The sequence below is a fragment of the Cephus cinctus genome, unplaced genomic scaffold, assembly GCF_000341935.2.
Source record: "Cephus cinctus unplaced genomic scaffold, Ccin1 Ccin1_scaffold0457, whole genome shotgun sequence".
In the NCBI taxonomy this organism is placed as follows: Eukaryota; Metazoa; Arthropoda; class Insecta; order Hymenoptera; family Cephidae; genus Cephus; species Cephus cinctus.
The window spans coordinates 755,895-769,611 of record NW_014333134.1 but is presented as its reverse complement, the minus strand read 5'-3'; the positions used below and the strand labels follow the sequence as shown (position 1 = coordinate 769,611).

At 40.0% G+C, this 13,717-nt stretch overlaps 1 protein-coding gene across 9 annotated transcripts in view; it reads left to right on the top strand.

Moving 5' to 3' along the window:
• Positions 1–13,717, top strand: part of LOC107267843 (inactive rhomboid protein 1) — a 174,560-nt gene that overhangs the window by 140,243 nt on the left and 20,600 nt on the right. For all 9 annotated transcript variants that reach the window (XM_025085116.1, XM_025085121.1, XM_015739996.2 and 6 more), the window contains 3 exons: positions 3,495–3,848; positions 5,249–5,435; positions 6,427–6,516. In XM_025085116.1, coding sequence (XP_024940884.1) covers positions 3,495–3,848; positions 5,249–5,435; positions 6,427–6,516 — 631 coding nt within the window. The remainder of the gene's footprint in view (positions 1–3,494; positions 3,849–5,248; positions 5,436–6,426; positions 6,517–13,717) is intronic.

Sequence of the window (13,717 nt, the reverse complement as noted above, 5' to 3'; positions counted from 1 at the left end):
TCACCCTTATATGTATATCTGCGCACATCACTAGCAATATTTTTTTTGTAAGCTCAAATTTATATTGAAGAGGCACATAGGTTTCTATAAAAAAAAATTAATAATTACGTCATATTTTTAAAAAATAACCTCAATGCTTGTTTCCTTATTATAGAAAAAGTAATGCTTTGTCACTTTTATCAATTTCTTTTTTTTTTCCTTATCTGACAATAGCTGGACACGTTACTTGTAGGCTTTAGGCATGACGTAGTTTTTCATCCGCCCCTTTACTTTGCTCTTCAGAATCTTCTCGTCTTCTCCCCACCAAGATGGAAAAGTCAATGGATCTCTCTCTCTCTCTCTCTCTCTCTCTCTCTCTCTCTCTCTCTCTCTCTCTCTCTCTTTCTGTCAAGCATTCTGACATGCTTTCACACCCGATAAATAAGCATCGCCGAGAAGCGTCGAAACTGACGGTGCTTTAGTAAAGTAAAAGAAAAAAAAATCTATATTATTGGAATTTCTTTTTTCGTGTGGGACCTTTTTTTTCGAATCGTCGATTTTCTTTTTTTCGTTTTTCTTTAGAGTTGCATTTCTACTGGGTGCCATATGGTTTGTTCGTTAATTCGTACCGTAGAATTATTCACGTGTTGGTTCTTCGGTTTACGTAAGGCTTCCCATTGCTCGTAAACTTTCCTATTGTTTTCATAGATATTATACTATGACTGTTTTGATATCGCCATTGTTCTCCAGTCCCTTTCATTACGCTCACGAATGTACAGGATCACGAATGCCACCCTGTAGAAATCCCAGGCTGCTATTTAGATTTTCATGAAGTTTCGCACAGAATCTCACGGAACTCTAAAAGATGCTATATATATATATATTTTTTTTTTTCTATCTATATATATAGTATAACATTAATAATAATAATCCATCAAAGTTCGCCCTTAGCATCTGTACATATGTTTGTCAACAATAATACACTTGTAAATTCTCAAGATGTCGTCTACGGATAAAATTCCATAAACTGAAAATTTCAGTTTACCTGGAACCTCTCAAATCTTCTGCTAATATCTTTATTCGTCTGGTCCTTTCATTTCGTGTAAATCCTCGCTTTGTCGTCGCTATGTGAACTCGCCTTCGTGAAAACGTTTGATAATTGTGAAACATTTGAAAACATTATATTTGTGACTGTACTTGACGTCACCAAAAAAAAAAGATGTTTCATGCAAAATACTTGGAAGTATTTTTTAACAGATTGTATATGTATATATATATATATATATATATATATATATATATATATATATATATATATATATCACTTATTGGGCCACGTGATTAATTATTGTGGATTTTAAATTTTTAAAAAATTTTTTATATTCACGAATTCGTCCTGTAAGTGTATACGATCTTCGGATATTTAAGTTAATGTCAAAGAAAATTATATATGAGCTTATTGCGAATTTAGAAATGGCTGGCTTATCTGCTTATAAGTACTTTGAAAGCATTTTGCGAATCTATTTAATCTTTCATTTCATGGAATTTTCATTTTAAATCACTATACATATATGGGTATATGGGTGTGTATATGTGTGTGTGCGTGCATTACAGTTTTTCTTTCTCCTCTGACTTTCTTTTTTTTTTTTATTTTTCTTTCCTCTAACCTCCCTATAGCATCACTTTCATCCTTATATCAAAAGCTCGGCCATTAACACGTTCAAGTGATTAACGAGCCAGAGTTGTCTGCCCATTGTACAGGTCGTCTCCTGGCAGCCGGCATACTCGACTTCCGGTAGCTTGATGAGAAAAAAAATGACGTCAAACCAAAGCCCACGAGTGACTTAATAGCCGCTTCCTTATCTTCAAGAGAGTCTTCTTTACTATTACAGTCATTATTCAGTAGTTACTGTCACCTTTGAAAGGACCAGTAGCACCGTACAAAAAAAAGTCAAGCTAATAAAATAGAAGTAAAATAAAAATAATGATGATGAAAAGGTCTAGACTAGAACTCACTCGTTTTTTATTATATACATTTTTTTAAACTCCATTACTGTTTCTACTTTTTTCAAATTCCTGTAGTCTAAAGTGAACTTACCTGCTGTACGTACTCTTATAAATATATATACATATATATAATTGTGTGTGTTAATGGGAGTTAGAACGAAAGACACGTAACAGGTATTCCCAGGAATGCCCAGTGTGCAAGACACTTATGCAAGTAGATAGCACGGACACGAACCACCCGGAATATTGGAGCGCAGGTTCGCGCCTGGTCATGCTGAAAGGAATGAAAGAATGTTTCACCCTGGAACGGGATACCATGAATAGATGAGAAGCTTGATAACATTGAGGGGGTTTGGTTACGCTCGAGCGAGCGTGTTGGTGCAGCTGCAGCTGCATCCTAGCTTTGCTGTTTTAGGCCCATTTGTCGGGCACCCTTCATAAAGCACAGGGATCAAAGCATCCGCCCGTACCTGTTTGACTTTTTGCATAGAAAGAAAAATTTGTAAAATTTTCATCCCCGATAGATGCAAGGAATATGCAAATACGCAATATTATACATAGACACAAATATTCAAAAAATTCTCATTTAAACAAAGTTAATTTCCGAATGAAACGATAAGAAACAATGTTTATATACGAAGAATTCATTTTTCTATGGTATCCACTGCAATCGTCTATCCCCACCACTTTTCATACTAGATGCGCAATGCAACTGCGCAAGTTAGTGGACGTTCTGGCGAGCCGTATACTCCACGGACAAGAATTCCAATTAGCGCGCAATTTAAATGCACTTTTGTGCATGCATATAAGATAAAAGACCAGATGAAATGTTCTCTGGGGCAGTCGCTACATTTTCACGTTTATACTATGGCACCCGTGATTGCAGCCAGTATAAACAACGAATCGGACCTACGTTCGCGTGTTCGGCGGTTTGAACTTCAATGTTTGTAGCAAATAATGACATGTTACCATTATCGCATCGAGAATGCGCCATGTGGGCTGCGTTGGTACCAGTGTAGCCACCCGTACAGCGGGATGAAGAGCGGGTAAAATGGGGTTGATATGGACCATTAAGGACTAGTTCACACATAACTATTGGTATAAAAACAGAGAATATGAAGCACGCGGCTCGTAAGCCAACTGCCAGCATATGTTTGCATATGGAAAATTCGTGTTCCATGTATGCACTGAGGTAAAACTTGCTTCACACGGTGACTGCAGTCGCCATATTGAAATATCTCGATTGTCCGCCTGAACGGGTACAATGGACCAATCACGTTACTGGTCAATTATGTAGATAGCTCGTTAAACAGTAACGAGACATATGTCCAACGGTGGTTCGTTGGTAAAATAAAGAGAATGAACGTAGACGTAGAGGAATACTGTTAGGCGGGAAAATTTGAAATATTCAAACGATCAAAAACTTTATTTTGTTTGTTGTTCGATTGTGCAATTATAGAAAATTAACTTTTTTTTTGTTTTATTATATCAATATTTTTTTTTTTCAGGCAACCATCTCCCAGCTCTGGGACTACAGGTACGTCCACTGTCTCGTCAACTGGTCCAGATGTCGAGACGACTTCGCAGAGCATTGGCATGTACCCCGTCGGCGTCGGGAGCGCCGCGACGTCGACGGAAACGCCGACGACGCCACCGATCACCACGACACCACCCGTGCCTTTGACTACTACCGGCGGTCTTACCGGCATCGGGACGATCGTCAATCCAAATCTTGTCAGGAGCGTCTCGGCGCCTATGGCGCCTAGACCTGTCATGCAACCCACCATGAGCTCTGTTAGTGCGTCGGCTACGCGAAGACCTAGACTTAGGCGGAATATGAGTCGAACCGAAGCAGTTCGAAAGTGAGTTAAATATTTTTTTTATAAATATTTCTATATTGTTATTTATTAGGTCAATGTCAATGCTGACTTGATGAATAATAATTTATATAATTATTTAAAATTATTGAATAACCACGTAATACCATAGTACTCCGTTAGGGATAATTACATATATACCATAGTATTCCAATAGCTATCAGGATCAATTTAATAAATTACAATTGACAGCTTACGGTGGAATAATTATAATTAATTATATACTGACAGTGTAAAATTCAATTACCTACTTGATCGTATTTTTATCTCTGTATTACATGATCACGTGGATCACACATCATGGTATAGTAATCACAGTATAATTCTTCCGTGACATGTATTACGATTATAATAATTTTATCCGAAAAAAAATGGGAAAAAATTCCCATTAAGGACTTTACCCCAAAGCACTAACGGTTTAGGGGTGAAATATTAAAGATGATAATTCTTGATGACGCAATGATATTTTCACCCTTATTTCTTGGCGTCGGGTAACACAATGCTGACACACGTGAATACTGTAATGAGACATAAACGCAGTAAAGTACGTGTCCCGGGAGTATACGCACGATACATTCGTGTGGGGTATAGAAAGAGGGGTAGTTTTTATTTTCGGCAAAAAAAGCAAGGGGCGCGAAAGTCATCAAGCCCGGGGCTCGTGGGGCCGTTATAAAAATTCATGAAATTCACACGTAGATCGTAATCGCGATTAAAATGGAAAACATAGATGAACCCGTTCCCGTGCTATAGTTTTCCTCGTAAATTCTCATCCAGAAATCTGCTTACGCACGACCCACCCCCAATCCGTAACAATTGCACAACCCTCCAAGGAATAATTATATCGCATGAGAATACACGCGTACAGCTATAGGGCTATTAATTTCGGGAAAAAAAAATGAAATTTTTTTTCACAAACTGTACTAATTTTCTCGACGTACTTAAGGGTTGATTAATGGCTATATTAAGTACAGGATGTGTAATGCGTACTACGGTTATTAGTCATTGCTCGTGTGGGGGTTAACAAGAATGTAACAAGCTGAGCTTAGCTAGCTCCGGATTGGCTGGATGGTTAGGGGCTGGTTTCTTCGTCGATAGCAGCAAAACATAATTGGGCCATTTTCGGGGGAATCCCCTAGGAAAGGGGAAGTGTCCCCGAGTCTTGATGAACTCATCCACAGAAAGAGGTCACCGAGTGGTCAGGACCTGCTATGGGGCTAATTTTGTCCTGAAAATCCACAAGGGTTGTTCCTGCGCCGAGAAGTCATTGAGAATTCACGCCGAAATGTCCCTAGAAAATCACTAGAGTTTTAGTAAATGAATTTTATAGTTCTTTAACCCACGCGTACTGCTTTTAGTAATTTTTTATTTAATTTTTTCACTTTTAGTTACATCAAGAGAGAGACTGCTACCTTCTTCGGAGTCGACGAGGAATCGGAAGCTTTGGAGAGACAGAGATGGCTTGGACGTCGACGTCGTATGGCGTCCAGGAAGTACGGTGCGCTACTTCCGGAACATAGACCACCTGACCCCGACATCACCAGGGACGTACCGGACTCCACTGAGATCCCGGAGGTAACCGGAACACAATGCATTTTCATCATCTGCTCCTTCCGTCCACCTAGACTGTTCAACTTGCAGTTGCATTGTTACTGTTTATTATGTCCAAGAAGTTAAAAATTTTGGAAACAATTACTATCGTCAACAGAGCCGTTACCAACTGTAATAAACAGCGGAAAGATCTAAGCCGAGGAATTAGGAACGTATGAAATAAATATTACCAGCTGTAATTATCCGTGGTAACTGCCTAATCGATTATCAATCAATCGATAAAATATTCTCACATTAATTCATTATACATTCTCTTATTCATACGAGCCGTTCAACATAGCCACCAAGATTCCTTGCATAAAGCACAGAAAGACAGAGAAACAGAGATTTTATTAATTCTTCAACGTTCATCAATCTCGACCTAATCACAGAATATTTTCATTGTACTCCAGTAAAAAATTGTGAAACAGATAAAAAACTTAAGGACTTATTATTATTTTTATATAATTACTTTCTACGATCCTTCATAATTATCAAAAATTATTAATTGTTTCATTGGACGAGGATTTAAAAATTGTATAAATATTTGAAAAAACAAATCACTCCATTGATTTCATTGCTTGAACCTCTAACGTTTCGCAAATCAGAATTACATTCCACTCTGTATATTCGCTCGCAAAAGTTAACCCGTACCGATTGTTTCGGTCCAATCAAATTCGTTAACCACCCAGCTATACGGGTTACCAACTCCGTCGATTGTACCGCACGAAACTGCAAACGAAGCTGCTCTCGCACTCGAGTTACGTTGAAAAATTGCTAGACAGCATTGAAACGCAGTGACTATTTTTTTACAATTTTTTTTAAACCTTTCATTTAAATTTTGATTCCACTTTCGAGTGCTCTAACAAACTTCTAACGGGTGGTTACACAAATTCAAATTGATTTCAAACGATCGATCACCCTTTTGCTCATGCTACCAGTGACAGTTAATAAAACATACATATTAATGTTTAAGGGCGTTGTACTAAGAAGATGGCAGCAACCAGTACGCAGGAAAGATTCCGTCGCCAGGATGACCTTATCAGGACTTCACTACATGGTTGAGGTAAGTCAATCCACATTAATATATCAATTAATTTTTAATTATACAAAAGTCAACTTTGACCTTCGCTCCGCTTGGCTGCTTCCTCGATACAATATCAATAATTCAGTACAACTGTACCAATCCCGGATGGCCTGATGAGGTCGAACGAACTGACGTCACTGATACCCAAAAAAGAAAGTAGAGTGGCTGAGTTGATTGGTTAAACAATAATAAGAGTTAGGTCAGGTTAGGCTAGAACCAGATATTACCGGTTAACCTTATCCGTCCTATCCATCGCAGTGAAACTTCCCTCGGTCGTCTTCCCATGTTATGAACCGACCTTTACGTCCCTCGAGCTAAGTTACTGGACTGCTTAGATCCCGTCTATCCATTAGACTAACAAGGTTCCGCGTAACTTCCGGTCTGACAGAGACTTCCTGACTGAACGATACCAGGCTTCAACCGTCTCAGCTTGCTCGACCCTGTTTCCACTTTGGTTCCTATGGTTCTGAAAGGGTTGCCAACTGCTCGCGTTGATCCTTCCGTATCAGCAAATAGACTTTAATAATTTCTTTGATTAATTTCTTACACACTGGACTTTGACAATTTATGAACCCAATAACCTCAAGGCGCACTTGCAACCAAACAAAGCACAGTGGACTCACAACTTCATGAAGAATTTTGATACTCCCTTCTGTCCAGGGCTAGTCTCTGATGCACTTTCCTTGCATTAAATATGCCGTCCCCATTGTCGTCCTGGGATTTAGTGCAAACCTTGAATACAAAGATCCATTATGAAATTTACATAAGGCGGTAGTATGCATTTAAATAAGTTAGAAGCGAAGCGGCTCGACCTTAGCTGCGCGAAATCCGGAATTAATGGCTCGTGCTCATGGAAATTCTATTAAGCCACCTTTTGCTTGTTTTTGCATGAGACTTGAGAGAAAAAAGTTTATTTTTTTTTTGCTTACATTTTTTTTATTTCTTTTTTTTACTTTTCTGTTTACTCTAACCAATTATCAGCATACTTAATATCTGGTGTCGAATTTTTTTTCCAACGAAGCCAACAATTCTATTTGCTAATTGGGTCTGTAGTTTCATGGATACTTCTATAGGGTCTTGTATACCTATTGATATTGTCTCGTCTCGACGTTCATTAGTCCGTTCCGAATCTCGACCCGTTGTGGGTGCAACGTCAGGCTTGTAATTTCATTGAAAATCTACCAGCGTATATTGCTCGTGTTACGGGCCCGGTGTGATAGCCGCATTAATCCAGACAGTCTCGTCTGGCCGGAGAATTTTGAATCGCAACCAACCGAAATGCCGACGTCGACCTCCGAAATTACTACTGCTACTATATCTGTGTTTATGTAAATAGCCGAAGCGGCACACGTAAAATCCGACCCCTTTATCCCCTGTGTATACTACGATACATGCATATGTGCAGTTTTTTTTTACTCGTGCAAAACATGCATACGCTCAGAACAAATCGTACAGAAAACACCTAATTATATTCAGCATACCGTAACGCCGGTCAGTTCGGATTTTAACAGTGTTTCTCACGATAACGATAAAGTAGGTAAATTCGGCAACAAATTTTTTTTTTTCAAAATCAGTAAACATTTGAAACGTAAAAATGTGAAACTTTTTTTTTAAAATCCCTCGTCTAAAATTATCGAGAAAATTATATCGCTCTTGTGCGTACGAGACTCAAAGCACGTCGGATTTCCCTCAAAGTTCCGAAAATTAAAATTATTCGACCAGCCGAGGCATAAGCGTTGTCGACGACCCTGTAGACGCCGTGCAAATTTAATCGTGAAAATCCAACTCGCCCTTAAACCCGAATTTGATTTCGAGTCACGATCCGTATTTGAGTCAGTCAAAAAAAAAAAAATTCAATTCGCGTCGCCAAGGTACCAGTAGCTCTGCTATGGAAACGAGCCCTTGTGATATCTCCTTAAGTAGCCTTCGCAAAGGGCAGGCAGAAACGTGCCGATCATCACGTATAATAAGTACGTCACGGCACGCTTTAATTCGAAAGGGCGAATTTTCATGACGGCGACCTCTACGTTGAGAATCACTGCAGGGGCCAGAGTGCCTCTGCTACAGTAGCTTCACGAATATCAGATAACAATAATTACGCTGAAATAATTATACTCCGGCATAATTATGCAATCTGTATAACGACCCCCAACCTCTACCTCCCCCCCACCTACCCTCACCCTATAAAGCATCCTACGATTGGTCTGTTGCTACAAACTGCATAGCTACAACTTCAACCCTTTAGCATCACCTAAGTAGTCCCGGCGCAACCCTTTCAGGAAACGTGTTTGCTGTACGAACGAAGCCACCCCCTTTCTCTACCTCCCGGTCCCCAATCGTACTTGCAATAGCCCATAAATTACCAGTCTGGCCATGCGGTCTTTTCAGTGCATCCGCTCTGTCGATTTTACGCCATCCTTCAAGCCATGCTTTTGTAGGTTAGGTTGGGTTAGCTGGCCTGTTGTATTTGTACGTCCATTTCAACCATTGAATTTTATCACTTGGATTCTTCTCCGTTCGAGCTTATCTCGTAGCTACCGAGTCTCTCGGGTTTTCTTTATCAGTTGATACTAGATGTGATAAGTATAGAGATACACCTATAAGTCGAGGATGGACTCGAGGGATTTAACCCCAGTGCATCATGGTAAGGATCCGTAGTGGCTGTTGGTTCTATTTATCACTTTTCTTCATCTCCGTTCGATTTTCTATTTCTCTTTTTTTTTTGTTCTTTAACCTCGACGAGCGTCGGCCATCTTTGATTTTTTGGGAAGTTCGTTATATTCACGTCGGTTACGCGGGAAAGTGTGGACGGCCATATTGCAAATTTAAAACGACAGTTATTCAGGAGAAAATTCCGAGCGATAATTTTTTTCGTATGCTTTGTGTATTCCCCTTAATATAAGTCATATCCTCTTGGGTAGTCGTTAGTGAGAAATGGATAAATTTTTAGATCGTTAACGAAGCCGCGTGAGCGAAAGAATTCTCTTTTTGTCGAGTAGTTTGCAGGGTCTGCCGTCAGATGGCGCTAGTGCAGTAGTCGAGCAACGGTGCATGACGGGAGAGACGCGAAACGCACTGCCGACTAAGAAAGGCAATTATTCACAGGATTATCGTTTCCCAGGGAAAACATAAAGGCTAATTCACGAATTAAATTCAGTGCCGCGTCAAGGCTACAAATTTCGACGGCAGCGTAGGAAATTGATTCTCCCGGAATTTCCTGGTTCTCGTGCAACCTCTATCCCCTCCTCAGTCATACTTCATCACAACCGTCATACCGTACATACATATCTGCTACATCGTTCTCGTGAACTGCAACCCTTTCCCAAGAGCAACCCCCCTCCCTCATCCACTAGAAACCCAGCTACATGGTCCGGGCGTTCCTAGTTATTATCTAGACTCGGCAAATTACATTTCCGGTTCACACGATTTCGATCACCCATTCCCCCAATGACAAGCGTCCTCATAGATACCACATAACCCATATACCACTGTTGGTAATAGTAATTTTCCCCCCAAAAAATTCCCTAAACAATTTTATCCCCAAAAAATATATTCTCTCGCTACCACGAATATCGACGAAGAGCGTTACAAACGTTAAAAAAAAAATTAACTGTTCTAAAAATAACATTTTTCGCATTTTTAAAAAATCCCTAGGAAACCCTAGGAACATTTACGTACGTTAAACTCGTAAAATGCAATGACTAGATTTCACGTACAAATCCATACGTACATCCGCGTATAGGAGATCGGATTATATTTGATTTCCTGTTATGGGGCTTCTAGCTGACGACGTTCCTGGTCCCGACGGCATTCACGGATTACAGAAGATGCCCGGAGCCAGGATCGTCGACGAAGCGAAATACGTTTTGGTATAGATAACGTCTACCTGCTACTGTCCAGCTCGTTGTAGGTCGCTGGGGCTTTTGCGACTAAAGTGCTAAGTTTTGAAATATGGGAGAGAAGCTTTCACCCATCTGTGAACTTTGCAAGCTTCTACGTATAGTCAGAGTTCTCTACGTGCTTTACAGACTGCAGGCATTTGCGTGAAGGTGTAACGTTTAGGTAAAGAAGATTTAGAAGGGTGGTAGGAGAGACGGCCAGGTCAAAGGGTGCAAAGCATCACCAAAGACTTGAATGTGATTTCAGAGAGTTTCTCGGTGTGGATGATGCTTTATGTGGCGAACCAATCCGCTTCTGCAGGTTTCCAGAGAAACGTGTGTGTATATATATAACGTATATATATATTCATATATATATATGATGTGAACGAAGCTTTATGTTCAAAGTAAACTTATCGACAAAGCAAATGGCAGCTTCTTACGTATTCAGCATTTTCCCTTGGTAGCTCCATATTCCTTTTTCCTTAAGGGTTGTTCACACGTCAACGCTTTCATTTAATCGTCTTTTTCATTCGATCCACGAGAACAGCCGTTATTTGTATATTCGTCAGAATTTGTCACGCAATAAGGGTTACCATAAAAATTGTTTTTCCACAAAAAAATTGCCCTTATAACATTTTTCAAATTTACTATTACTGTAGTAGGTATAGACTATGTTTGCGTGTATGTGTATATATAACTATAGATTAAGCGAAATCGTCGAGAGAGGGGGGTATAGGCTAATTTAAATTAGCTATTAGTTTTCAATGAACTACCTTCCAACCACCGTCGCTGGATAGCACGCGTAATTTAATTGGCCACGATGGATCCACCGATAATCGAAATCGCGAGCCTATCGTTGTCCGCTTAATTATCAAACTGGAAACTCCCGAGGTAGAAGCTTGCGGGAAGTCGAGAGCTTGGAAAATGTCCGTGTAATCGTTCGTGCGGACTTTAACAAAGCAATCGGCAACGTGTAATGGAATAGGAAAACTTTGACGGCATTGTCGTCGGCCGCCATTACAGTGCTGATCGCGGTTAGCCTTTCAGAAAATTTAGCCACCTACCGGATCGCCGGACAACTACTGCGCGAAGCGCGGGCATATTAAAAGAGCGGGAAATTCAAAATAGAAGACGATAAAAACGTCGAAATTGACTATGCTGCTCAAAACGTAACCTAAAAATATGACGTGTCCCTCCCAACCACCTTGAAAAATTCAACACAGTCGTAAATCCAACGTTAATTCGTTACTTCGCTATGCTTAATAGATTCTCGTAATTCCCCGAGAGTTTACACGGGGATCATTTCTCGCGGCATAATTTACTTGGAAAAGCAATTTCAGTTTTGGCTTCCACCGGAGCGCAAAGCTCTGCTAATACGTAAGTACCCGTACCAACGTGCACGCATACGTATGTGATTACTTGGCACAGTAAGATATATGCGTATACAGGTATATATATCGGTTGATAAGCCGCTCCGGTAATTAATGCGTCAGCCGGCATGACTGATATAACGATATTAAGCAAAACGTTACTAGGACAATATCAAGCATAGCGTGCGTGCTTGCACTTAGCAGCAGACCGCACTGAATGGCGACCCAATGGTAACGCAATGCGTCTGGGTGAGTTTCTATGCATACGTATGTACATACATGCAATAACAGCAGTAGGTAACAATACTCTGAATTATTAGTAATATTATATCACCCTGACAACGATTAACCATCCTCATGGCTCATTCTCATAAATCGATTTCGAAATGGCTAATTGCCCTAAGTCATGACAATTTTTAAGGGTACCCTCGAGTATACTTTTCGAACGAATATATATTTTTTTCAATTTACATGGCAATTGATGTTTCAATTTCAAAAAAGATTTTCAATTTGTCTGAGGCGGTTTACGGGGTGGGTAACCACACCCCCTCGACCCCTAAGGTCGAGACGAGTCGATGGAGCATCCTTGCTGGATGATAAGAGCCTTTGATAACGCACAGTAATTTTTTTGATATTTTTCGATTTAAAAAAAAAATATTTAGGGGAAAACAGGAAAGTTAAAAAAAACCACCCTCTCCTTCCCCCTTACGCTGCCTGAATACTTGCAAGGTGACGTCTAAAAGTTATCAGAGTTTGATTGTAGCGAGATGAAACGTACGGGGGAAGGATAGAAGGAAGATAAGAAAATGATGGAAAAAAAAAGTTTACAGCTTGGAACAAGAATTTTACTTATTTTTATTATTCATCCTTAAGTCCGTCGTACAATTAAAGTTAGCAGTTAGGTGTATAGCTGTGTCACGGGAGGAGGGGTCATCATAAGCTTTGGCCTTACGATGTAAATTTCAAGGGGTGTCTCACCTGATACCCCAAATTGTCTTCTCATCCCTTAAAGTGTAACCATCCCCTATCCTTGGCGCTTCCTGCCGACCTCGAAACTGAGTAGCAATGCGATATTAGCCAAGGGCCGAGGTGAACCGCTAAATAAATTATACGAATTCGCTAATAAAGTGGTCCAGCAATGTGATGCGAGTCGCCCTTATGATTTAAGCCAGAAGGAGGTTCAGGGGGTGTTGGGGGGTGGGGGGGGTTAATTTACCACTCCCATAATGTTCCTAATATCGATCCCCTATCCTGTAAGCTGCTTTGGGCAATTTGATTAATTGTCCCGAGCCCCAAAAGCGTTAAGAAACCACCCCCTTCCGCCCCTCCTCACCCCCTGTCCAACACGAGAGAACAAAGCAGGGAAACGTAATGCTCGGCTTAAAAACTCATTATGGGGTAAGATCATCGACCTCTGGATACAGGTGGGTAAATTTTCTTTCGTTTTTTGCCCTACAATTTTTTAAACCCTCCCCCTTTTGAAATTTTTTTTTCTTTGCTATTGCGTCGTCCGCGATATCGGTGGGATATATTTTTTTGCAAAAAAAATTTTTAATTTTTTTTTTGACGGTTCATTCTTGTCCTTTCGTTAGAACGTGGGCAATCTTCGTATTAGGAATTGGTATTACGTTTCAGATCGTTCTTTTGAATCTTTGTGCGTGACCCTCGAACGATAAATTTTTTTTCTAACCTACGTTAAAAATGTTTCGGTCTCGGGAGTAAAGTTTACGTATATTCGCGTAAGCTATACTTCTGGGGTTAAACACCAATGCTAGGTAGCCTACAAACGTGAAAATGTATTCTTGGTATAAAGTCGAAGAAGCCTTTGAGTGTCACGTAAATTCTTAATGCACCCTTTCTGCATTGTACCCTGTCTGGGACAGGTTGATTTGTGTTTTCGAAATTTTTGCCATTCGAGCAATTTACGAG